Genomic DNA, 25,189 nt, shown 5'->3' on the forward strand with positions numbered 1-25,189 from the left:
CGATTCAAATCACCAGCCTGCTCAAAGGCAGTGAGGTGGGCATCCACATCCCCCCGCTCCTTAACCAGGGGCAGCAATTTATATCTAGGTTCCCTGTGGAACTGGCACCCTAGGGTCTATCCCTTCTCACCCCTGCGAGGTCCTCTATGCCTCTCCCCTCATAGAATCATAGAATATCAGGGTTGGAAGGGACCCCAGAAGGTCATCTAGTCCAACCCCCTGCTCAAAGCAGGACCAAGTCCCAGTTAAATCATCCTAGCCAGGGCTTTGTCAAGCCTGACCTTAAAAACCTCTAAGGAAGGAGATTCTACCACCTCCCTAGGTAACGCATTCCAGTGTTTCACCACCCTCTTAGTGAAAAAGTTTTTCCTAATATCCAATCTAAACCTCCCCCATTGCAACTTGAGACCATTACTCCTCGTTCTGTCATCTGCTACCATTGAGAACAGTCTAGAGCCATCCTCTTTGAAACCCCCTTTCAAGTAGTTGAAAGCAGCTATCAAATCCCCCCTCATTCTTCTCTTCTGCAGACTAAACAATCCCAGCTCCCTCAGCCTCTCCTCATAAGTCATGTGCTCTAGACCCCTAATCATTTTTGTTGCCCTTCGCTGTACTCTTTCCAATTTATCCACATCCTTCTTGTAGTGTGGGGCCCAAAACTGGACACAGTACTCCAGATGAGGCCTCACCAGTGTCAAATAGAGGGGAACGATCACGTCCCTCGATCTGCTCGCTATGCCCCTACTTATACATCCCAAAATGCCGTTGGCCTTCTTGGCAACAAGGGCACACTGCTGACTCATATCCAGCTTCTCGTCCACTGTCACCCCTAGGTCCTTTTCCGCAGAACTGCTGCCGAGCCATTCGGTCCCTAGTCTGTAGCGGTGCATTGGCTTCTTCCATCCTAAGTGCAGGACCCTGCACTTACCCTTATTGAACCTCATTAGATTTCTTTTGGCCCAATCCTCCAATTTGTCTAGGTCCTTCTGTATCCTATCCCTCCCCTCCAGCGTATCTACCACTCCTCCCAGTTTAGTATCATCCGCAAATTTGCTGAGAGTGCAATCCACACCATCCTCCAGATCATTTATGAAGATATTGAACAAAACGGGCCCCAGGACCGACCCCTGGGGCACTCCACTTGACACCGGCTGCCAACTAGACATGGAGCCATTGATCACTACCCGTTGAGCCCGACAATCTAGCCAGCTTTCTACCCACCTTATAGTGCATTCATCCGGCCCATACTTCCTTAACTTGCTGACAAGAATGCTGTGGGAGACCGTGTCAAAAGCTTTGCTAAAGTCAAGAAACAATACATCCACTGCTTTCCCTTCATCCACAGAACCAGTAATCTCATCATAAAAGGCGATTAGATTAGTCAGGCATGACCTTCCCTTGGTGAATCCATGCTGACTGTTCCTGATCACTTTCCTCTCCTCTAAGTGCTTCAGGATTGATTCTTTGAGGACCTGCTCCATGATTTTTCCAGGGACTGAGGTGAGGCTGACCGGCCTGTAGTTCCCAGGATCCTCCTTCTTCCCTTTTTTAAAGATGGGCACTATATTAGCCTTTTTCCAGTCATCCGGGACTTCCCCCGTTCGCCACGAGTTTTCAAAGATAATGGCCAAGGGCTCTGCAATCACAGCCGCCAATTCCTTCAGCACTCTCGGATGCAATTCGTCCGGCCCCATGGACTTGTGCACGTCCAGCTTTTCTAAATAGTCCCTAACCACCTCTATCTCTACAGAGGGCTGGCCATCTCTTCCCCATTTTGTGATGCCCAGCACAGCAGTCTGGGAGCTGACCTTGTTAGTGAAAACAGAGGCAAAAAAAGCATTGAGTACATTAGCTTTTTCCACATCCTCTGTCACTAGCTTGCCTCCCTCATTCAGTAAGGGGCCCACACTTTCCTTGGCTTTCTTCTTGTTGCCAACATACCTGAAGAAACCCTTCTTGTTACTCTTGACATCTCTTGCTAGCTGCAGCTCCAGGTGCGATTTGGCCCTCCTGATATCTTTCCTACATGCCCAAGCAATATTTTTATACTCTTCCCTGGTCATATGTCCAACCTTCCACTTCTTGTAAGCTTCTTTTTTATGTTTAAGATCCGCTAGGATTTCACCATTAAGCCAAGCTGGTCGCCTGCCATATTTACTATTCTTTCGACTCATCGGGATGGTTTGTCCCTGTAACCTCAACAGGGATTCCTTGAAATACAGCCAGCTCTCCTGGACTCCCTTCCCTTTCATGTTAGTCCCCCAGGGGATCCTGGCCATCTGTTCCCTGAGGGAGTCAAAGTCTGCTTTCCTGAAGTCCAGGGTCCGTATCCTGCTGCTTACCTTTCTTCCCTGCGTCAGGATCCTGAACTCAACCAACTCATGGTCACTGCCTCCCAGATTCCCATCCACTTTTGCTTCCCCCACTAATTCTACCCGGTTTGTGAGCAGCAGGTCAAGAAAAGCGCTCCCCCTAGTTGGCTCCCCTAGCACTTGCACCAGGAAATTGTCCCCTACGCTTTCCAAAAACTTCCTGGATTGTCTATGCACCGCTGTATTGCTCTCCCAGCAGATATCAGGAAAATTTAAAGTCACCCATGAGAATCAGGGCATGCGATCTAGTAGCTTCCGTGAGTTGCCGGAAGAAAGCCTCATCCACCTCATCCCCCTGGTCCGGTGGTCTATAGCAGACTCCCACCATGACATCACTCTTGTTGCACACACTTCTAAACTTAATCCAGAGACACTCAGGTTTTTCCACAGTTTCGTACCGGAGCTCTGAGCAGTCATACTGCTCCCTTACATACAGTGCTACTCCCCCACCTTTTCTGCCCTGCCTGTCCTTCCTGAACAGTTTATAACCATCCATGACTGTACTCCAGTCATGTGAGTTATCCCACCAAGTCTCTGTTATTCCAATCACGTCATAATTCCTTGACATCACCAGGACCTCCAGTTCTCCCTGCTTGTTTCCAAGGCTTTGTGCATTTGTATATAAGCACTTGAGATAACCTGTTGATCGCCCCTCATTCCCAGTATGAGGCAGGAGCCCTCCCCTCACAGACATTCCTGCCTGTGCTTCCTCCCGGTATCCCGCTTTCCCACTTACCTCAGGGCTTTGGTCTCCTTCCCCCGGTGAACCTAGTTTAAAGCCCTCCTCACTAGGTTAGCCAGCCTGCTGGCAAAGATGTTCTTCCCTCTCTTCGTAAGATGGAGCCCGTCTCTGCCCAGCACTCCTCCTTCATGGAACACCATCCCATGGTCAAAGAATCCAAAGCCTTCTCTCCGACACCACCTGCGTAGCCATTCGTTGACCTCCACGATTCGACGGTCCCTACCCAGGCCTTTTCCTTCCACGGGGAGGATGGACGAGAACACCACTTGCGCCTCCAACTCCTTTATCCTTCTTCCCAGAGCCACGTAGTCCGCAGTGATCCGCTCAAGGTCATTCTTGGCAGTATCATTGGTGCCCACGTGGAGAAGCAGGAAGGGGTAGCGATCCGAGGGCTTGATGAGTCTCGGCAGTCTCTCCGTCACATCACGAATCTTAGCCCCTGGCAAGCAGCAGACTTCTCGGTTTTCCCGGTCAGGGCGGCAGATAGATGACTCAGTCCCCCGGAGGAGAGAGTCCCCGACCACCACCACCCGCCTTCTCCTCTTGGGAGTGGTGGTCGTGGAACCCCCAACCTCAGGACATCGCATCTCATGCCTCCCAACCAGCGGAGTCTCCTTCTGCTTTCTCCCCCCAGACATATCATCTGGTCCACTCTCCGCAATGGTACCTGTGGAGAGAACATGAAAGCGGTTAGTTACCTGTGTCTGTGTTACTGGAACCCGGACATTCCGCTTACCTCTTCTGGAGGTCACATGTTGCCAAGCTTCTTCACTGGCCTCTTGGCTCCTCTGTGCAACCTGCTCTATATCTTTAGAGCTTTGTGCCCCTAGAAGCCTATTCTGAATTTGGTCCAGAAGATCCTCAGTCTCTCGTATACAACGCAGGGTATACCTCACCCGTTCATGCTGCTGCTGCTTCTCCTGCAGCTCTTTCTTGGGCTCTCACTGTCTCTGTCCTCTCGTGCTCTCGGACTTGGCTCCAATTCCATCCATCTCTGATCCCCTCATGGGGAACCCGATCCTGAAGACCCCCATCTGGTTGGGGACAGGAGTCTTAGGGATACCTGGCTACCACCCCAGCTGCTCCCATATCCTGCTGTAGCCCCATTTGGGTCAGAAATCTGCTCCTTAGAGCGGTCATCATCCTCCAGCTGCACGATTAGCTGTTCTTTGCTGAACTTTCCAATGCGCAACCCTCTCTTCTGGTACAGGATTACAATGTCCTTCTTAAGGAGATGGTGATAGGCCATCACTTCACTGTTCCCAAGTTGCTGTGGACTCATAGGCCTGTGTGCTCTCAGCTCCCCATGGTTTTCCGGGAGAACCCCTAGTGTGCCAGCCCTTCTTGAGGTCACCACCTCTTCGCCAAGGTCAAGCTGCAGCCTCCTCCGCCCCTTGGACAGCTTGCTGCAATCCCCGGGGAACCCTGATGCTGCAATCCCCGGGGAACCCTGTTACTGTAAAAATCCTTCTCTCTCCCAGGGCCAAGCCGCAGGCTCCTACACCCGAGACTGCTCACCGCAGTCCCCAGGGGGACCCTATTACTGCACAGTCCTTCTCGCTGGTCTCACACTCCGAGGGATTAAGCGTAGCTCCTCCGCTCTGAAACCGCTCCTCTCTAAGCCTTTAGCATGGCTGGTCCTCGTCAATCCCCGTTGTTTTACTGCTCCCCAGTCACTTACTGCAGGAAGCACTATCCACAGGGTGCAGTACAGCCCACAGCTACCACCAGTTGTCACGGAGTCCCCGAGCGATGCTCTGGTACTGCTCTCTATGAAGCCAATCAGGACTTGTGGGGGAGCCTCCTATCTGTGAGCAGACTGTGTTCAGGGCAAAAAGCTCACACTGCTTCCACCTTCCTGGGTCTGACTTCGGAGCATTCAGCATCCTCTGCCCCTCCGTGCGCTTCCCACAGCGAGTCCGCCCAGGTGGGGTCCTCGGGAAGCCAGAGGGTCCTATACCCCAATTTCGCAGTCAGATGTGACTCTTGAGTCAGCCAGTAAAACAGAGGTTTATTAGATGACAGGAACATGGTCTAAAACAGAGCTTTAGGTACAGAGAAGAGGACCCCTCAGCAGGGTCCATTTTGGGGGGCAGTGAGCCAGACAACCTCATCTGCACTTCATTCCCCAGCCAGCCCAAAACTGACTCACTTTCCACCCTATCCTCCTCTGGGCTTTGTCCCTTTCCCCGGGCCAGGAGGTCACCTGATTCCTTTGTTCTCCAACCCTTTAGCTATCACCTTGCAGGAAGGAAGGGCCCAGGCCATTGGTTGCCAGGAGACAGAGTGTCGGCCATTTGTGTACACTGCCCTTTGCTCTGCAACAATTACACCGCCTTATCCCACCACCTAGAGACTTAAGAAATGCACAGAGTAAACTGAGGCACACCTACAGTATTCAGAGGAAACATTAAGAGCAGTCCCACTTCGTCACAAAAACAATCATGGTTCACAGTGATTGTCATCACATGGAAATATCTCCTTTTTCACTGACTAATTTTCAAAAGAAGGGCAAGAAGAAAATTTCATAAGTGTCTATATTCCATAACTACATTTTAAGAAATATTAACAATTCTCTAATCAGATGTACTTACAAGTAGAATCTCAGTGGGAGTTACTTCGCCATTCAGACAGTCTTATAAAAGCCTGAGCTAGACAGCCAGATAGAAATGATACTGAAGAGGCCTTTACTCATTGGTGGGACAGAACAGAGTAGCTAGATGGAGGGACACAGAAGTAGCCCTAGTGCCACTTTTGCTCCAGATGTGGAATGGCTGATACAGAGGCGTGACTGTGGTATAAAGTGAAAGAAACTTCAATGTCTCTTAAGTATTAGGCCTATTTTATAAATGGGAAAACTGGAGGCACCCAAAGGTTACTGGACATATTCATTGTCATACAGTGAATCTGTGTTCAAACCAGGAATAGACCTCTGCCCTCCCTGTCCTGTGCTCAAATGATGCCATCTCTAAAAATTTTCAGCTGGAGAAAAAAAATTGCACTGGTCTCAAGGCAGTAGGTTCTGCCTGTATCTTATTCACATCATGGAGATCTGGGGTGGAGGGGACTTAATGGGATAGGAGATAATTCAGTATCTTTCTTTGCCTTAAATGAGGTCATCACGCTACTGTCCCAGATCTATAGTACCCAGGCTTCCCACGTGACTGCTGCACAGAAATGCCTTCAAAGACCAGGTGTGTTACACCTGTCAGCCTCTGCTTCAAACACACTTATTTAACTTCACCTCTTCCCTTTTCCTTTTAAACATACAGTCCCTGTCTGAGCAGAAACCTAGTTTTCCTTCTGAAACCATGAAAGCATTAAAGGCACAGAATATTCATATTCTTAAGTTGCAAACAAATGTTGCATATGCAGGTCCCCTAGTATACATGGGTGGCAAGAAATTTAAGACCATGGGGGGGAACGATGGCTGAATATTGAGTAGGGGGACAGGCCCTATTTCTGATCCAGGCAGATAAGCTGGCCACATCTCTGTTTAACTATTTCCCAAAAATAAAAGTACATGTTTCCCTTTGCTATGGCAATACAAATAATAATACAACAGTTTCATCAGCATGTCATTGCTGTATGTAGCTAACAAAAGCCAAAACTAGTGCTGCTATCTACAAATTTCACCTTTATAAGACTGTTAGAAATATCAACTTTTGCGTGAAGGGTTGCTATTACATTAGCTATTAGGGTCCCATTGGCACTGTACAAACTCAGGTAGACATAGTCCCTTCCCCATTGTTCAGGATTCCACCAGAGGAAGTATTCAGGTTGTTACATAGTGTTAAGCACACATTGCAGCATTATTCTAGAGTCAGTCTGACTAATAAATAAAATGTATGCACCAATTTTCTACTTCAAGCACTTTTCATAATTTTAAAAACACATATTAACCCAGCGCAATAAATCCATTTTAAACAGGTCTTAAAAACACAGCACTTGGAGACCTTCCAACTCAACCCACATCTAGGAGCTCAAAGGCACCATAATGGGCAATGTTCCTATACCCGCACCTGGAAAAGCATGGGAGAACAGGCATGTATTTTCAGTGAATAACTTAATTAAAAGGTAAAGGGCCCAATTCTCCTTTCATTAACACCAGTGTAACTCTACTGACTTCAAGGGCATTACACTGGTACAAATCAGGCGTAACTGAGAGGAGGGTCAGGCTGAAAAGGCCTGCTAAATCATTCTTGAAAACAAGGGAAAATATTGGCTAAGTGAGAATGGAGTGAGAGCTGTACACATGTAGTGAGAGGCTAGGAATGCTCAGTGTGTGACTGAAGTAAAAATCAGTGAGCTGTCGACTTGACAGGGAAGTAAGACTGGATTGGAAATTCTTTACCAGTACAGCCAATTACTGGGTGGGCCAGAAAGTTGGTTTCAGCTAGCAATAGAAGGAGAACGCATCCATGTCACAAGGGGATCAAATCCATCAGCAAACCAGACAACTACAGCTCTCTGCCCCAAACTGTACACTAACAGATTCATTAAAATGTGCAAAACCAAGCAAATTTACCAAATATAGTATTTGTGGCCACAAATTAGAAATGAAAACAGAACTTGACTGCAGTGCAAAATATGAATGAGTTTACTCAGACTATCTAAAATAAGATATCACACACACATACACACACAAAGGGGGGGTGGGAACCCTCTTCCATGAGTCTGGGAATGAGGGGTGCCAAAGCAGAGACATCTTCCTGTGCAGAACCCTGCCCATGAATACGCTTGGGAGAACAAGGAATATGACTTTAGAAGCCCTTCAATGCAGAAAGGGCTTTTGTTCAAACCCTGCTGATACATGTCTTCTCCTCTGAAGTGACTAAAAACATCTCTTAAGGAAAAAAAACCCTCAAAAACACTTAAACAGGGAAAAGAGTGACACAAAGCAGCCCCTTATGAGAATACCACTACTCCTTCAAGACTACAGACGAATGAACAACATGATCAGAACTTGGAGAAACTACCACCTTTGGAAAGGAAAGAAAAGCACTGTCCAGTGCTTCATTGGTCTAATGATTCATTAGTAAAACCAAACAAACAACAGGCTCATGTCAAATTTCATAAATATTTATTACATCTCAATGAACAAAAAAGTACCAGCTGCTCCTTCACAACAATGGCCTATTGCACTTAAAACAGCTTTAGTTATTATAGTAATGATTCCCTTTCTTTACAGGCTACATTCAAAACACAGTACATATACATTACTTGCGATTAAAAACAGTGGCAATACAATAGATTTTAAGACACTTGGTGGTAGTTAAATTTTTAGATCACAAAGGTTCAGCAACAGTCTAAAATCATTGAGGTACATAACCCACTGCTAACATTCAAGCACTTCAACAAAACAAAATCAGGGTTGACACAAACTGCTTTGTACAAACCTTAGAATCCTAACATCTTCCATTCAACTAGCTAAATACTTAAACAAGAGGCAATAAATAAATGTGCAAAGATATTCCTGTTTTCTTTTTTCCTCAAGGCTCGTAGTATTGTTATGAATTCACATTTACACAGATAAACAAAGGCTGCTCTTGGTCATTTGAATGTCACTAGTAGGACTACGGCAAAGCAGACATGCATTATACAGGCTGGCAGAAGTGCAGTGTTGTACTGTCACAATACTAAAAATACATTTAGTAACCTGGCAGCTAGTAAAGACATTTGCTGAAGACCTCAAACAACGGAATTTCCTATATCTTAGAAATGATATCCAAATTTCTCAAGGTCGAATTTATTCCATCACGAAACAAAATCCATAAGAGCTCATTCACCAACACCAGAAGGGCAATGAGAAAAGATTTCTTTAGCTAAAGTGGCAAATGCTGGGTGTATTAACTACCAATCACAGCAATATTCATTTTCAATTTCTTTTTCATTCTCACAGATAGAAAGCTACAAACATGATGTAAAAACACAATGAAAGGGGAAAGAAATATCCTTAAAATATCATTATAAATATACATGCCAACACATGCTTTTTAATTTACTATCTTATAAGGAGGAGTCTAAACCTGGCTGTTGGACAGCATTAATAAACTTGAGTGCGTTTTCCAAAATGTATTCCAGCCAAATGCTTAGGCATATGAGTGTGCCCAATATGGCATGAGGCAGACTAGCGAGCTACAAGCAATCAAAAGATCTTGTTGCTCTTTAAAAGCATTTTGATTCATGCGACTTAAAGGGAATAATTTGCAAGGCAGCTCAAGTCTTTAGAATGACCAAGCATACCTGACCTCAATGATGGACTTGAGAGGGCCTTAGAGAACCAAGGTGGGTGAGGTAGTAACTTCAAGTTGGTCCAATAAAAGATATTACCTCAGCCACCCTGTGTGTCTAATATCCTGGGACCAACAGGGCTACAACAATTTAAGAGGACATTAGTTACCCAAAAGACTACAGGCTGACATAAATCCAGGGAACAGGCACTTGGAACAGCAAGGTGGGCAAATCCTGTCCTGGTGGGTTTGTAATGCCATGTATACCACACCCTGTCCTAAGGCAGAGCTCTCTAAAAAAAGCTGACATCAGAATGTCCGAGTCAGTATGAAGCGATGAAAACAGCTACAAGCACGGTTGAGGGCTCTTTTTGTTCAGACTATCACCAAGTTCAGTCATCAATGGTATTAGCACACTGTTGCCGTCCAATTTTTAAGTTCTCAGTCATTTGACTTTACAAATTACATCCATGCTGGGTACAACTATAGTAAAACATGCATCTATGCTGTGCCAGGAGTCCTAGACCAGTGTGATATCAGAGGTAACTCTGCCAATCACTGCCTTTACAGCTAATTTTGCATGCAACAGTTTCGCTGGTTGTATGAGGGAGACTGCATAGATGGAGGATTACTTGGCCCAACTGCCATGATCATGCGGTAGCATGGGCTTTCAGCTATTATAATATATTCATGCACACAACCACATAAAGACTTATCTCCCACCGCACACACCATACCTCTAATAAATACATTCATCTCTAGTCTCTGCAGAAGTACAGAGCCTCTGTAACTTGTGAGAAGCAAAATTTCAAGTCCCTCACCCCACATAGTGTGACAAAGGTTGACTATACATGTACTGCATTCTACTTAGGTTCTTCCACTATTTCCAGCATGCTGGTATTTGTACCTCCTTCCAAAGTTTAAAAACAAATGTAGGCCTTCATTCCTCCCCACAGGTTTTTTTTTTTTTTTTGCGTTTTGTTTTATAGTTATTTAAAGACAATGAGGTGCCACGAAAGAATGCTACAGGATAGAAGTGAGTTTTCATTTGGCTTGCAAAGTGGTAAAGTGTGTCACCATTCTAAAGTTCCTGCAGGCACTACTCCTAGAGGAATTCTGCACCAAAAAATTAAAAATTCTGTGCACAATATTTTAAAATTCTGCAAAATTCTTCAAATTTTATTTTTCAAAACAACACTATATAATCACACCACTTTCAATTATTTTGGTAATTTATTTCAAAATACCTGTCAGCAAGTATGTCTGTAACAATACAGACACACAAAAAATCCCCAAGGAGTAGAGAGTTAAAGAAACCCCTACAACAACCCAGTTCCTGCTTCTCTGCCCCTCTCCCCTCCCCCACAAAGCCCAGCAGGGGGGGTCAGACAGTCACACCTCCTCCCCCCAAAGACCAACTACAGTGGCCCCCCAGCCCAGACACTCAAACCCCTACCCCCCAGAGCCCAGCTGCAGGGCCCTCCCCCCAGCCGAGACACTCAACACCTACCCCTACCCTCTCAGAAGCCAGCTTGCGGGGCCCTCCCCCTGCCCAGACACTGACAGACCCTACCCACCTAGAGCCCAAGGATCCAGAGGGAAAAACAGCCTGATGCTGGGTCCCAGGCTTGCATGGAGTTTCCTGTGCACCCTCACCTCCTTCCTTCAGGACATGCTGAGAACTGCAGCTGTTGAGAACCCTGCTGAGTTTTCTCCCCTCCCTCCCGCCTTGTCTTCCATTTGCGAGTTGGGGTCTAGCGGCCCCTAGTGGTGGTCAGTATCTCTGCTGCCCATTTCTATGGGAGAGAAAAGGAAATTCTGCATGCCCAACATTAATTTCTGCAAAATTCTGCATTGTGTAGTGGTGCAGAATTCCCCCAGGTGTAAGGCACAAATTCTTTGGCCAGCCTGAGAAAGGCCTGCCTCCTCACAAAGGAACTTTCTCCATGAGGTGGGTACAGTTCCATTGTTCCTGAGGAGCAAAGCTGACAAGGGTAGTCAAGGTCCCTTAAGTAGCTGGCCTTAAATATGACTCAACATTCTATAGGAAGCCTGTGGAATAAGTGGAATGCAGTGATGACGTGCTCTCAGTAAACCAGGCTGCTGAGGTAAGACACGGCTGTATTCTGACCAACTATATTTTTTTCAGGCTTTGCGCTTTCAACTACCGTATCATAGAATCATAGAATATCAGGGTTGGAAGGGACCTCAGGAGGTCATCTAGGCCAACCCCCTGCTCAAAGCAGGACCAACCCCAACTAAATCATCCCAGCAAGGGCGTTGTCAAGCCTGACCTAAAAAACTTCAAAGGAAGGAGATTCCACCACCTCCCTAGGTAATGCATTCCAGTACTTCACCACCCTCCGAGTGAAAAAGTTTTTCCTAATATCCAACCTAAACCTCCCCTACTGCAACTTGAGACCATTACTCCTCATTCCGTCATCTGCTACCACTGAGAACAGTCTAGATCCGTCCTCTTTGGAACCCCCTATCAGGTAGTTGAAAGCAGCCATCAAATCCCCCTTCATTCTTCTCTTCCGCAGACTAAACAATCCCAGTTCCCTCAGCCTCTCCTCATAAATCATGTGTTCCAGTCTCCTAGTCATTTTTGTTGCCCTCTGCTGGACGTTTTCCAATTTTTTCACATCCTTCTTGTAGTGTGCGGCCCAAAACTGGACACAGTACTCCAGATGAGGCCTCACTAATGTCAAATAGAGGGGAATGATCACGTTCCTCGATCTCCTGGCAATGCCCCAACTTATACATCCCAAAATGCCATTGGCCTTCTTGGCAACAAAGGCACACTGTTGACTCATATACAGCTTCTCGTCCACTGTAACCCCTAGGTCCTTTTCTGCAGAACTGCTGCCTAGCCCTTCGGTCCCTAGTCTGTAGCAGTGCATGGGATTCTTCCGTCCTAAGTGCAGGACTCTGCACTTGTCCTTGTTGAACCTCATCAGATTTCTTTTGGCCCAATCCTCTAATTTGTCTAGGGCTCTCTGTATCCTATCTCTACCCTCCAGCGTATCTACCTCTCCTCCCAGTTTAGTGTCATCTGCAAACTTGCTGAGGGTGCAATCCACGCCATCCTCCAGATCATTAATGAAGATATTGAACAAAACCGGTCCAAGGACCAACCCTTGGGGCACTCTACTTGATACCAGCTGCCAACTAGACATGGAGCCATTGATCATACCAGTTGAGCCTGATAATCTAGCCAACTTTCTAGCCACCTTATAGTCCATTCATCTAGCCCATAATTCTTTAACTTGCTGGCAAGAACACTCTGGGAGACCATGTCAAAAGCTTTGCTAAAGTCAAGGAATAACACGTCCACTGCTTTCCCCTCATCCACAGAGCCAGTTATCTCGTCATAGAAGGCAATTAGATTAGTCAGGCATGACTTGCCCTTGGTGAATCCATGCTGACTGTTCCCGATCACTTTCCTCTCCTCTAAGTGCTTCAGAATTGATTCCTTGAGAACCTGGTCCATGATTTTTCCAGGGACTGAGGTGAAGCTGACTGGCCTGTAGTTCCGCAGATCCTTCTTCCCTTTTTTAAAGATGGGCACTACATTAGCCTTTTTCCAGTCATCCGGGACCTCCCCCGATCGCCATGAGTTTTCAAAGTAATGGCCAATGGCTCTGTAATCACGTCTGCCAACTCCTTTAGCACTCTTGGATGCAGCGCATCCGGCCCCATGGATTTGTGCTCATCCATCTTTTCTAAATAGTCCCGAACCACTTCTTTCTCCACAGAGGGCTGGTCATCTCCTTCCCATACTGTCCTGCCCAGTGCAGTAGTCTGGGAGCTGACGTTGTTCGTGAAGACAGAGACAAAAAAAGCATTGAGTATATTAGCTTTTTCCACATCCTCCGTCACTAGGTTGCCTCCCTCATTCAGTAAGGAGCCCACACTTGCCTTGACTTTCTTCTTGTTGCTAACATACCTGAAGAAACCCTTCTTGTTACTCTTAACATCTCTTGCTAGCTGCAACTCCAAGTTTGATTTGGCCTTCCTGATTTCACTCCTGCATGCCCGAGCAATATTTTTATACTCTTCCCTGGTCATTTGTCCAATCTTCCACTTCTTGTAAGCTTCTTTTTTGTGTTCAAGATCAGCAAGGATTTCATCGTTAATCCAAACTGTTCGCCTGCCATATTTACTATTCTTTCTACACATCGGGATGGTTCGTCCCTGTAACCTCAATAAGGATTCTTCAAAATATAGCCAGCTCTCCTAGATTCCTTTCCCCCTCATGTTATTCTCCCAGGGGATCCTGCCAATCAGTTTCCTGAGGGAGTCAAAGTCTGCTTTTCTGAAGTCCACGGTCCGTATTCTGCTGCTCTCCTTTCTTCCCTGTGTCAGGATCCTGAACTCAACCACCTCATGGTCACTGCCTCCCAGATTCCCGTCCACTTTTGCTTCCCCTACTAATTCTTCCCGATTTGTGAGCAGCAGGTCAAGAAGAGCTATGCCCCTAGTTGGTCCCTCCAGCACTTGCACCAGGAAAATGTCCCCTACAATTTCCAAAAACTTCCCAGATTGTCTGTGCACCAGCAGATATCAGGGTGATTGAAGTCTTCCATGAGAACCAGGGCCTGTGATCTAGTAACTTCCATTAGTTGCCGGGAGAAAGCCTCGTCCACCTCATCCCCCTGGTCTGGTGGTCTATAGCAGACTCCTACCATGACATCACCCTTGTTGCTCACACTTCTAAACTTAACGTAAGTTATATGCCTATAAAACAAGTGAAGTAGTAATGACTGTGTCTGATCATGGCCAATTCTATTGGCCAGGATGTGCTGCAGTCTCATTGCCAGTCCCAGGGGGCACAGTAAGTTTCTTGCAGACACTCATGGAAGAGTTCAACATCAGCAAGGAGCTTGGAAGAGCCCTTCAGCTATGATCTGTCTTGATGATTTGAGAGACAAGGTGGGTGAGGTAATATCTTTTATTGAACCAACTTTTATTGGTGAGAGAGATAAGCTTTTGAGCTACTCAGCGCTCTTCTTCAGGGCATGCCTCCACTGATGGAGACAGTACTGTGGTTTTTCAATTGTTCCCTTCTACCTACCAGCATAATCCCAGTCTTGCTAGAGTGTAATTTCAACCAGCTTTTTCTGATTCATTTGCTGGTCTTGGCCAGGCACTGGGATAGCTGGGTATCAGGTTGTGACAGGCAGGAGGAATTGGCTTTGTTGTATAGTCCTATAATTTGCACTTAAGTCATCTTGCCAATTCTCAGAAGTTGCATGTAAATACTAAAAAGGCAAAGGGAGAAAACTGCATAGGTGAGGGTCCAGGTGGCACAAGTGCAGTTTCCCATCACTACAGGCCTCAAAAAAGCCATTTTAGTTTCTCTTGAGACCCTGACACCTCTCTCAAGCAGCAGAGTATCCTATGTGTATGGACATTTGGCATTTATCCATGAGGAGCAAGAGATCATCCATCCGCATCTCCAATGCTATTTCTATTTCAAATTCTAGCCTGTAACCTAACTGGGAAGGATCTTGGACACTGGCTATAGACAGCCAACTATTTAACATTATAATTACTGTATTTTACACTATGACCTCCTCTCTGACTCTTCGTCCCTCCCCCCCATATTCCTGTGTGTGCTCTCTTGCTCACACATCTCACACACACACACACACACACACACACACACTCTCTCTCTCTCTCTCTCTCTCTCTCTAGCTCCTGGATATTTGGATACACACTCTGTGCCCCACACAGCCTATCTGATCCCACGAGCCCTCTTTCAGTTCCCCTTGGCTATTCTGATGTGCTCCCTACATTTGCCAAGAGAGCTGTAGCTCACAAAAGCTTATGCTCAAATAAAATTTGTTAGTCTCTAAAGTGCCACAAGTACTCCTTTTCTTTTTGCGAATACAGACTAACATGGCTGCTACTCTGAAACCTGATTAATCACTGAATCAAAGAAATAGAGACAAGAGATACTTGTTAGGGCACTCAGTCCACATTTCCTGGACAAATGCAGGTCATTTTCCTGTGATCTGGTGCTATCTGAATTATATAATTCATAGATTTTTAAGGACAGAAAAGACTATTATGACTTGTGCATAACACAAACCATAGAATTTCACGATTCCTGCATCAAACTCAGTAACTTCTGGTTAAGATAAAAGCATACCTTTTAGAAATATGTCCAATCTTGATTTAAATCCATCAAGTAATGGAGAAGCCACCACATCCCTCAGTAGGTTGTTTGATCAGTTAATTACCATAACTATTAAAAATCTGCACCTTATTGCCAGTATGACTTTGTCTACCATCAATATCCAACTTCTGTCTGTGCTCCTTTCAGCCCTTCTTATCTTGCTTAGTGATATTATCTGGGAGCCACCTGATACTGCCATTACAGATAGACTTCAGAGTTCTATGAATGTGTAGATAGATATAGCTTGGGAAATGTGTTGCTACTGTGATGAGGCTCACAGAAAAGGGCTGTTTTCCTGAGTATCTGACTAGAATAATTTCTTACAGTGCCATTGCTACAGTGATAACCATAAACATGTGCATATCATATACTCAGCTCCTGCCAAGTTCTCTCATTTCTCCATTCCTGAGGCCTTTCCTGCACTGATTATTAGGGCTGTCAATTAATCGCAATTAATTCACACGATTAACTCAAAAATTAATTGCAATTAATCACAGTTTTAATCGCACTGTTAAACAATAGAATGCCATTTTAAATTTATTAAATATTTTGGATGTTTTTCTACCTTTTCATATATATTGTATGGTGTTGAAACTGGAATCAAAGTGTATATTGGTTCTGGTTACAAATATTTGCACTGTAAAAATCATAAACAAAAGAAATAGTATTTTTCAATTCACCTCATACAAGTACAATAGTGCAATCTCTTTGTCGTGAAATTGCAACTTACAAATGTAGATTTTTTGTTACATAACTGCACTCAAAAACAAAACAATGTAAAACTTCAGAGCCTACAAGTCCACTCAGTCCTACTTCTTGTTCAACCAATCACTAAGACAAACAAGTTTGTTTACATTTACAGGAGATACTGATGCCCTCTTCTTATTTACAATGTCACCAGAAAGTGAGAACAGGCATTTGCATAGCACTTTTATAGATAGCACTGCAAGGTATTTACGTGCAAGATATGCAAAACATTCGTATTCCCCTTCATGCTTTGGCCACCATTCCAATGGACATGCTTCCATGCTGATGACACTCATTAAAAAAAATAATGCAGTCATTAAATTTGTGACTGAACTCCTTGGGGAAGAATTGTATGTCCCTTGCTCTGTTTTACCTGCATTCTGCCATATATTTCATGTTATAACAGTCTTGGATGATGACCTGGCACATGTTCATTTTAAGAACACTTTCACTGTGAATTTGACAAAATGCAAAGAAGGTACCAATATGAAATTTCTAAAGAGAGTTACAGCATTTGACCCAAGGTTTAAGAATCTGAAGTGCCTTCCAAAATCTGAGAGGGACAACGTGTGGAGCTTGCTTTCAGAAGTCTTAAAAGAGCAACTCTCTGATGAGGAAACTACAGAATCCGAAGCATCAAAAAAGAAAATCAACCTTCTGCTGGTGGCATCTGACTCAGATAATGAAAATGAACATGCATCTGTCCACACTGTTTTGGATTGTTATCGAGCAGAACCTGCCATTAGCATGGACACATGTTCCTTGGAATGGTGGTTGAAGCATGAAGGGACATATGAATCTTTAGTGCATCTGGCACGTAAATATCTTGCAATGCTGGCTAAAATAGTGCCAGGAGAATGCCTGTTCTCACTTTCAGGTGACACTGTAAACAAGAAACGGGCAGCATTATCTCCTGCAAATGTAAACAAATTTGTTTGTCTGAGCGATTGGCTGAACAAGAGGTAGGACTGAGTGGACTTGCAGGTTCTAAAATTTTACATTGTTTTATTTTTGAATGCAGTTTTTTTGTACATAATTCTACATTTGTAAGTTCAACTTTCATGATAAAGAGACTGCACTAGAATACTTGTATTAGGTGAATTAAAAATACTTTCTTTTGTTTTTTTTTTACAGTGCAAATACTTGTAATCAAAAATAAATATAAAATGAGCACTGTACACTTTGTATTCTGTGTTGTAATTGAAATCAATATATTTGAAAATGTAGAAAACATCCATAAATGTTTAAATAAATGGTATTCTATTCTTGTTTAACAATGCGATTAATTGCATGATTCTTTTAATCGCATGATTAATTGCAATTAATTTTTTAATCACTTGACAGCCCTACTGATTATGCAGCTCTTTGCTAAGTCTCTTCAATATGCCTTCTTAACTCCCTCAGCAGCTTCAGTCAATGCCAATTTTTATATGTTGAGTTGTATGGACTGTGCTAGAATATCAGAAGAAGAGAACAGTTCCATGAGCTATTTCAATTTACAATTTGATATTTTGACAAAACAAAACAAAATTTCCAGTTAAAATTTTATTTTAACTAAAGCCTGAGTTTGCAACACATGAGTATAGGCTCCAAAATAACCCATGAGCATATGCATGTACAACTAACACAACAGAAGCAACATAATGGAACAAGGCTGAGGATGCAGAAAGGGAAAGAAAAGACTGTTGTTTCTTTCAGGATGAGATGTTAGTGCAATTAGTGCTCCTAAAGTGGGTTCAATGAGCCCCCATACATGTTCACTTACATGCTAACATGGTCTGCCCTGAATATAGTTGTATAAAGAAATACTGTCTTCACACACAAAACAGGCCCCAGACTCCATCAAATGTAAGTGCCACGCTTCGCATCTTTCAGCTTCATTTTTCAACCTGAACTGGTAAATGGTATTGGGTGTGTAAGCTCTTTCCAACAATTGTGGCATGCTCTCTCACAAGAGTTGAAATCTCTGGCAAACAATTTCAGCTCTCTTTTCTTAGATGCTTTTACTTAGAATTACAACACACAGATTTACTGGTTTAAAAATACTGTAATACTAACCACTGGTTAAAATACTTTCTTCTAATGGAAGAATGATTGCAGCTGAAAATATTGCTTCTTTCCTTAATCAGATGTTACAGCTGAGAGTAAGAAATGATCCTTTAAATGAAGTTAATTAATATTTTCTTGGCGGAGCAATTAGCAGCTACCTATACTGATAAAAGGTTAGGAATAGAGTACTAGGCAGGAAACTGGATTATATTCAGATACACTCATTTAAAAGACACAAGTTTGCAGCTGTTCTTGCTAAGAAGGAAACAAACTATGACACCAGCATGGCATCCCTAAAATAATGAAGATGCTGAACTATTTCTCATTATGGAACAAGAAATAACTTGTAAATGGAGCTGACATCTTAAAGTAAAAAAGGAGGAAAACATCACATTTTTGTGAAAAAGCAAAACATTTTGATTTTTGTTGCAAATTAATTTTTTGGCATACAGAAAATGCAGGAACGGCCTCAAGAATCATTTTGTAGGTGAAATATGTCCTTCGTACATCAAAAGGTTTATTGTTACTATTTCACCACAAAAACCTAGCTGTTCAGTGACATTTCAGCCTGGATTCACTCAGCAAAATGTAGCTATTTGGAGCAGTCTAAAACTGTATCATTTAAACAGTTAATGCACAAGCAAACAGCAACAAATACAGGTGCCTGCATGTTAACAGGAGGTTCATCTGCAAGTCCAAACACTGATAGAAAATGGAACACAAAATCAGATGCTGGCTCCTACATACTGTGTTTTCAAGAAGTTTGGAGGTACACAACAGGGATAATATTCCAGTTATGTTGTTAGCCTGATGCATCTTTCTTCCTTTATCTTTGATTTTCAATTTTTAGAGGATAATTTGAAAGTTTGTATTTTTCTACAAACTTCTCTGCATTCTGGAATTTTTACTCCAAATCTTGTTTTCAGGTCCCTCTCAAAAAAAAATATACATGGAAAGATGAGAGCTAAGAAAACATATTTGTATCTTATTAATAGATTCCAAGGCCTGAAGGGACCATTGTGATCATCTAGTCTAACCTCCTGTATAACACAGGCCATTTAAACTTACACAAAATAATTCCTAGAGCAGAACTTTTAGAAAAACATTCACTTTTAATTTAAAAATTATCAATGACGGAGACTCCACTATGACCCTTGGTAAATTGTTCCAGTGCTTAATTACTCTCACTGTTAGAAATTTATGTTTTATCTTACCTGATCTTCATAGAATATCCTTGATTCTTCTGTAAACATTATAACAGAATGGTACCACTTCAGGGACAGATCATCCTGGCTGAAAAGAACTTTGCCACAAGTTTATTTTTATCTTTTAAAAAATGTGAAATAAATTATTTTCTTTATGAAGATTATCTTTCTACGTGACACACTGTGCTATGGAACAATTTATAATATCAGTGGCTGCAAATAACACAGCTAAGTATTACTTCTCATTCAGGTACTCCAAACATAAGAAGTTCAGAAAGAATAAAAATGAATCCTTTTATTTACTTAAAATTTTCATCCTAAAACTACCATTGATATCTACCACCTTGTTACAATACGAACCAAAGGTTCTTTAACTGAGAAAGGTAAACATAAAGATGGCAAAAAAGCTTCACCCAATTGGGTTCTGTAGTGAATATTCACCAATATTCTCCATTTCCAGCCATACGTTATCACTAAAAGCAGTGTTGTGACATTCCTAAGGCCTTCAGAGTCATAAGAAAAGGAAAAGGAGAAAATAAGGGACTCAAGATTGTCTTCACTTCAAGTCAATGATGTCTTCATCAAATGAAGTAGTGAGATGAAATGGACTGCTAGATGGCGGGCTCTCCTCCCGGTTTGCTGCAGTGTCAGGATCTGAACTAGTGGAAAGGTGACGCCCTTCAGAATTGCTTTCAAAAGAGCTTGAAATTATCCTGCAAGAAGGAAGGCAAAACTCTGTGAAAACATTCAGATCAAAGCAAGAAGCAAATAGATTCATAGATTCATAGATACTAAGGTCAGAAGGGACCATTCTGATCATCTAGTCCGATCTCCTGCACAGCGCAGGCCACAGAATCTCACCCACCCACTCCTATGAAAAACCTCACCCATGTCTGAGCTATTGAAGTCCTTAAATCATGGTTCAAAGACTTCAAGGAGCAGAGAAGCCTCCCTCAAGTCAACCATGCTACAGAGGAAGGCGAAAAACCTCCAGGGCCTCTCCAATCTGCCCTGGAGGAAAATTCCTTCCCGACCCCAAATATGGCAATCAGCTAAACCCTGAGCATATGGGCAAGATTCACCAGCCAGATACCCAGGAAATAATTTTCTATAGTAACTCAGATCCCATCCATCTAATATCCCATCTCAGGGGATTTGGCCTATTTACCCTGAATATTTAAAGATCAATTACTTACCAAAATCCCATTATCCCATCATACCATCTCCTCCATAAACTTATCGAGTAGAATCTTAAAGCCAGATAGATCTTTTGCCCCCACTGTCCCAAATGAACAGCTATCCCTGGGCATAACCACGTTAGTGTGAAGACAGATCTAGGACCTCGGAATAGTTTGACCCCTCTCTTTTTAACTCTGATTTTTCAAAGTATTTACTCATATTCCCACCAACCCGGACAATAGAAAATGCACACAAATATCAAGTTTACAGACAATCAAATATCCCCGGCAGTTAATGTTCATGGATGAGGTCTCAAACAAATATTTTATATTGTCATTTCTAGTCAAAATATTTAAATCACTCTACTTTTATTCTCTGTAATTTAAAATTGTGTTAATGAAAAAAATCACCAGTCATGTCTGGGCCAAATCCTGCCTTCGCTCTTCTCAAGTATAGATTCCATAGTGCACTGAGTATTGCAGGAGCAGCAGGGCTGAGGAGGAGGCAGTTTAGAGAAATTCTATATAGTTAGCAAGGACTGTAAAGAGGGAACAGGACTTCTTCTCCGTCTCTGTGGGTGCCATGCTTCTTTCTAGCAGTGGGTCAGGATAGTGTCTTGTCTCTCAGAATCCCTCCCCTCCCGTTTTATGGTGGGCGGGGAAATATTGTCTCCAAGCGGCCTTCCTGTTTCTGGGCCTGCTAGGCCCTCACTGCTTCACTGGGGCTTCTGGCCTTCTCGGTGGACATCCAATAAGAGGAAAAGGGCGAAGGGGGCCCAGTCCTGCCCTCTACTCCAGGCCCCAACCCAGGGACCCTACAAATAGCAGCCTCATGCTGCCAGTTCCCAAGAAATCTGCTAGCTTCCCTGGGTTATTTCCCCACACCTCTTGGCTTATTGTCCCAACTTTGCTTGGGCAGGGTTCCTCCCGATCCTCCTGCCAGGGGAGGAAAAGCCCCTAGTCTCTGGTAGTCCTTCCGGGCATGACAGCATCACATGCAAGGCTAAATGCAAGGCTCAGTCTCTCCCCTCTGGCAGGGTCCTTTTCTTCAGGTCTTTGGACTTAGCTCCTGTTTAGGGTAGGGTTTCTCCCCAGTCTCTATACCTGTGGGGTTCTCTTGTCCATATCAGCTTCCGCACGGCTCAGCTCTCCAACAGCTTGCCTTCATTCTCACAACACTATCACCCCCCTGACTGGCTGGGGGGGAGGCTTTTAACCCCATTCTGGCAGTTTTTTAGTTGGCTCCAGGTGTCCTAATTAACCTGAAGTAACCCCTGCTCAGTTACCAGGGGAAGAGGAACCTACTTATCAAAGGATTATACCTTCCTTCCTGCACTCTCCTGTAGCTGTCTGGCCTGACCCTGTCACACCAGTGAATCCAAAATCTGCACAACTGTTTGCCAAAATCCTTCTGAGGGAAACGCAAACATGGTAGTTACCCTATCAAGGCCCATTTAGTCTGGTTTTGTTCATAGGTCCATGATTTGGTTCCTGGGACAGCCAGATATAATTCAAAAAGGCTATAAACACAGAAACCAGAGATGATATGAAAATATTGACAATCCTTAGCCAAAATTATTACTGGTCCCAGTTCTGACACTACCATGGCAGTGTTACGGAATTTTTTTTTAAATGATTTATAGTTTAAAATTATCAGTAATATTACAGTACAACCCAGCAGCCCACTCAGGGTCAGGACCCACTGCACTACACATAGGAAAACATAGTTCGTGCCCCAAGGATTTTACCCTCTCATTTAACGTGATTCTTTTTTAAATCCTCCTCTTTACCTGTCACTGCTTGTTGACCTTATTGCTCCCTGCTTGGGGTCTGATGGTTTTCGAGGAACCTTCTTTTGCTTCTGTGCTACTTCTGATTTGGGAACTTTCTCGTCCAAGAGGCCTCAATAAAGGAATAAAAGACATAGTTTTCAGAAAAGAGATTAAACATTCATGGGGCTATTATAGCTACAATACCTTTCATTGGCTTCAGACACTGGCTACATTATGACTGGGTTAGAGTACAGACCTACTGTGTGCATTAGTGAATCAGACACCAGATTACCAAAGTTTTTATGTTTTCTTTAAAGCATGTAGCCTTTTTACAAAAAGGCTGTTTTTTCACCAGCTGACATTTTATTTTTGTAATATTTTCTGCTATGTGTCGCTCCAGAAATCTAAATGGGTGACACAGACTCCAGGTAGTATAACTGGGAATTGATTATATCAATCAAGAGGCTTTACCTAGTAGTTCTTTGCGTGTTCTGCTTGCAATTTCTTTAATTTCCATACGAGACAAAGATAATGAGTGACTGACAGGAGCTGAGGCAATAACACTGGACGTTGGGGTGGTGATGGCCTTGGGGACTAATGGTGACTTCAGAGGTCGTTCAATGCTTCTCCCAACCAGGTTACTGAGAGGAATTTTGTATAAGTTTTTATACTGAACTTCACCTGAAACACACAAAATAATAACCAGAAATAGATTTTCATATTTTCAAACTAATAATTTGACACATTACTTTTTATCACTTGAGTGGTGACAACATGTTCAGCTAATCATAACGAAGACATGGCCATTTAACTGCAGCACTTACCATCTAAATAAACAGACAACAATTGGACATAAAAGAATACTGGAACTAGATCAGAGATGGGCAAACTAAGGCCTGTGGGCCATATCTGGTCTGTGGAACCGGTCTGCCTGGCCCCTGAGCTCCTGGCCCAGGGGGCTAGCCCCTGGCCTCTCCCCTGCTGTTCCCCTCCCCTGCAGCCTCAGCTCACTGCGCCACTGGCTCAATGCTCTGGTCGGTGGGGCTGTGAGCTCCTGGGGCAGCGCAGCTGCAGAGCCTGGCCTGACTCGGTGCTCTCTGCTGCATGGTGCGTGGCTGGCTCCAGCCGGGCGACACGGCTGTCTGTCCTGGTGCAGCCGTGCCACCAGCCATCGGTACTCCAGGCAGTGCAGTAAGAGGGCAGGGAGTGGGATGGATAGAGGGCAGAGGAATTGGGGGGTGGTCAGGGGCCAGGGGTGCAGATAGGGTTTGGGGAGGTCAGAGGGCAGGGAACAGGGTTGAATGGGGGCAGGGGTTCTGGGAGCCATCAGGGAATGCGGGCGTTGGAAGGGGCAGGAGTCCCGGGGGGCCTGTCAGAGCAAAAAGTGTGTATGTGGGGGTCAGATGGGGGCAGAGGCCAGGCCACGCCTGGCTGTTTGGGGAGGCACAGCCTCCCCTAACCAGCCCTTCATACAATTTCTGAAACCCATTGCAGCCTCAGGCCAAAAAGTTTGCCCACCCCTGAACTAGACAGTGGATGCTGTTAAGAGAGTATGATTTTATAGTGAAGTGACTATAGCATTTATTGATATAGAACACAGAGGGGAAAACAGGGATTGCTGTTCCCTTTGTTAAAATATTTTACATGCAAGTTGAAGACAATGGGGATGCAAGCTCCCCTTTTCAATGTTACCATCAGAGATCCACTATGAGCAAGTGGGCAGTAACTTCACAGGGACCCCTTTGCAGCTTTCTTTGATAGGATTGTTTAAACTAATAATGTTACTGGTACTTTATAACTCAAACTGTGCTATAAGTTCTTCAAGTGATGGTCTCTATGTTGATTCCAATCACGGATGTGCATGCGAGCCATGCACCGGAGCTGTTCATATTAGTGTCCGTTGACTCGCACGTGCATCCACCGCATAGTGTGTCCAAGGCTTTAAGAAGCTGTGCGGGTCGACAACACTACAGTTCCCTCTTACCACTGCATGGCCATAGTCGGAAACCTCATTTCTCTATCTTCATTGTTATTCTTTCAAAAATTACATTCTCAGATCGTATATTGTATATAGTTAGTTGTAGAGTAGTTGTCCGTTCCTCATTTTCCCTTAGCTCGTAGTTGTTAGTTTAGTTAGGAATTAGCTGTAGGAATTCCCAGAACACCAAAGACGCCTATACTGTCTGGGTGAAGCTCATGTAGCAGCGTGCTTTCCATCTGCTGCTCCTTCCCACCTAGAACTCAGGAAGCTTGTGAGCTTCATCTCTGCAAATTCCTAATGGAGGGGGCTATGGACCCATGCCCTCCACAGGAACTGGCACCGATGAACCTCTGCTCCGCCCAGGAGTCAGTCCTGCTTCAGGCCCATCCCACCCAGCGCCAATGGCACCGCCACATCCTTCCAAACGCCATGCTCATAAGAAGCACTCACATGGGGACCGCTCCAAAGCACAATGTTTCCTCCCTGAGCTGTGCCAGGTCAGGTGAAAAGTTGCGTGCAGAAGAGGAGGCCCTCCCGCTTGGAGCATAAGTCCCGCTTAAGAAGTCCCAGCACCCTGTTCCAGCGATGACAACTTCGACCAAGCGGCATTGCAGCCTTCACCACCGTTACCTTCCCCATTAACACCCACAGCTGAACTGATGCTGCTATTTTTGGGCTCTCCACCGCACTGCTCCAACAGCTCCGCCTCTGCTAGAACCATCTTTG

At 44.2% G+C, this 25,189-nt stretch overlaps 2 protein-coding genes and 1 long non-coding RNA gene across 15 annotated transcripts in view; 2 read left to right on the plus strand and 1 right to left on the minus strand.

The window, feature by feature from the left end:
• The window catches only part of SLC2A8 (solute carrier family 2 member 8), a 120,993-nt gene that overhangs the window by 87,615 nt on the left and 8,189 nt on the right, over window positions 1–25,189 (plus strand). The gene's annotated exons all lie outside the window — the stretch shown is intronic.
• LOC122456886 lies at window positions 1,465–21,298 on the plus strand. Its single transcript, XR_006276044.1, has 2 exons — window positions 1,465–1,517; window positions 21,021–21,298. It is a non-coding gene; the product is annotated as an uncharacterized LOC122456886 (long non-coding RNA).
• Window positions 17,503–25,189, minus strand: part of GARNL3 (GTPase activating Rap/RanGAP domain like 3) — a 209,786-nt gene continuing 202,099 nt past the window's right edge. For 11 of the 12 annotated variants that reach the window (XM_043498770.1, XM_038374925.2, XM_038374927.2 and 8 more), the window contains 3 exons: window positions 22,954–23,163; window positions 22,501–22,612; window positions 17,503–20,245 (listed from right to left, as the gene is read on the minus strand). In XM_043498770.1, the coding sequence (XP_043354705.1) occupies window positions 20,089–20,245; window positions 22,501–22,612; window positions 22,954–23,163 (479 nt within the window). In that variant the 3' untranslated portion in view covers window positions 17,503–20,088. The remainder of the gene's footprint in view (window positions 20,246–22,500; window positions 22,613–22,953; window positions 23,164–25,189) is intronic. The other variant, XM_043498775.1, reaches the window with a different exon arrangement.

The sequence above is a fragment of the Dermochelys coriacea genome, chromosome 16 (assembly GCF_009764565.3).
Source record: "Dermochelys coriacea isolate rDerCor1 chromosome 16, rDerCor1.pri.v4, whole genome shotgun sequence".
NCBI classification, from domain to species: Eukaryota; Metazoa; Chordata; order Testudines; family Dermochelyidae; genus Dermochelys; species Dermochelys coriacea.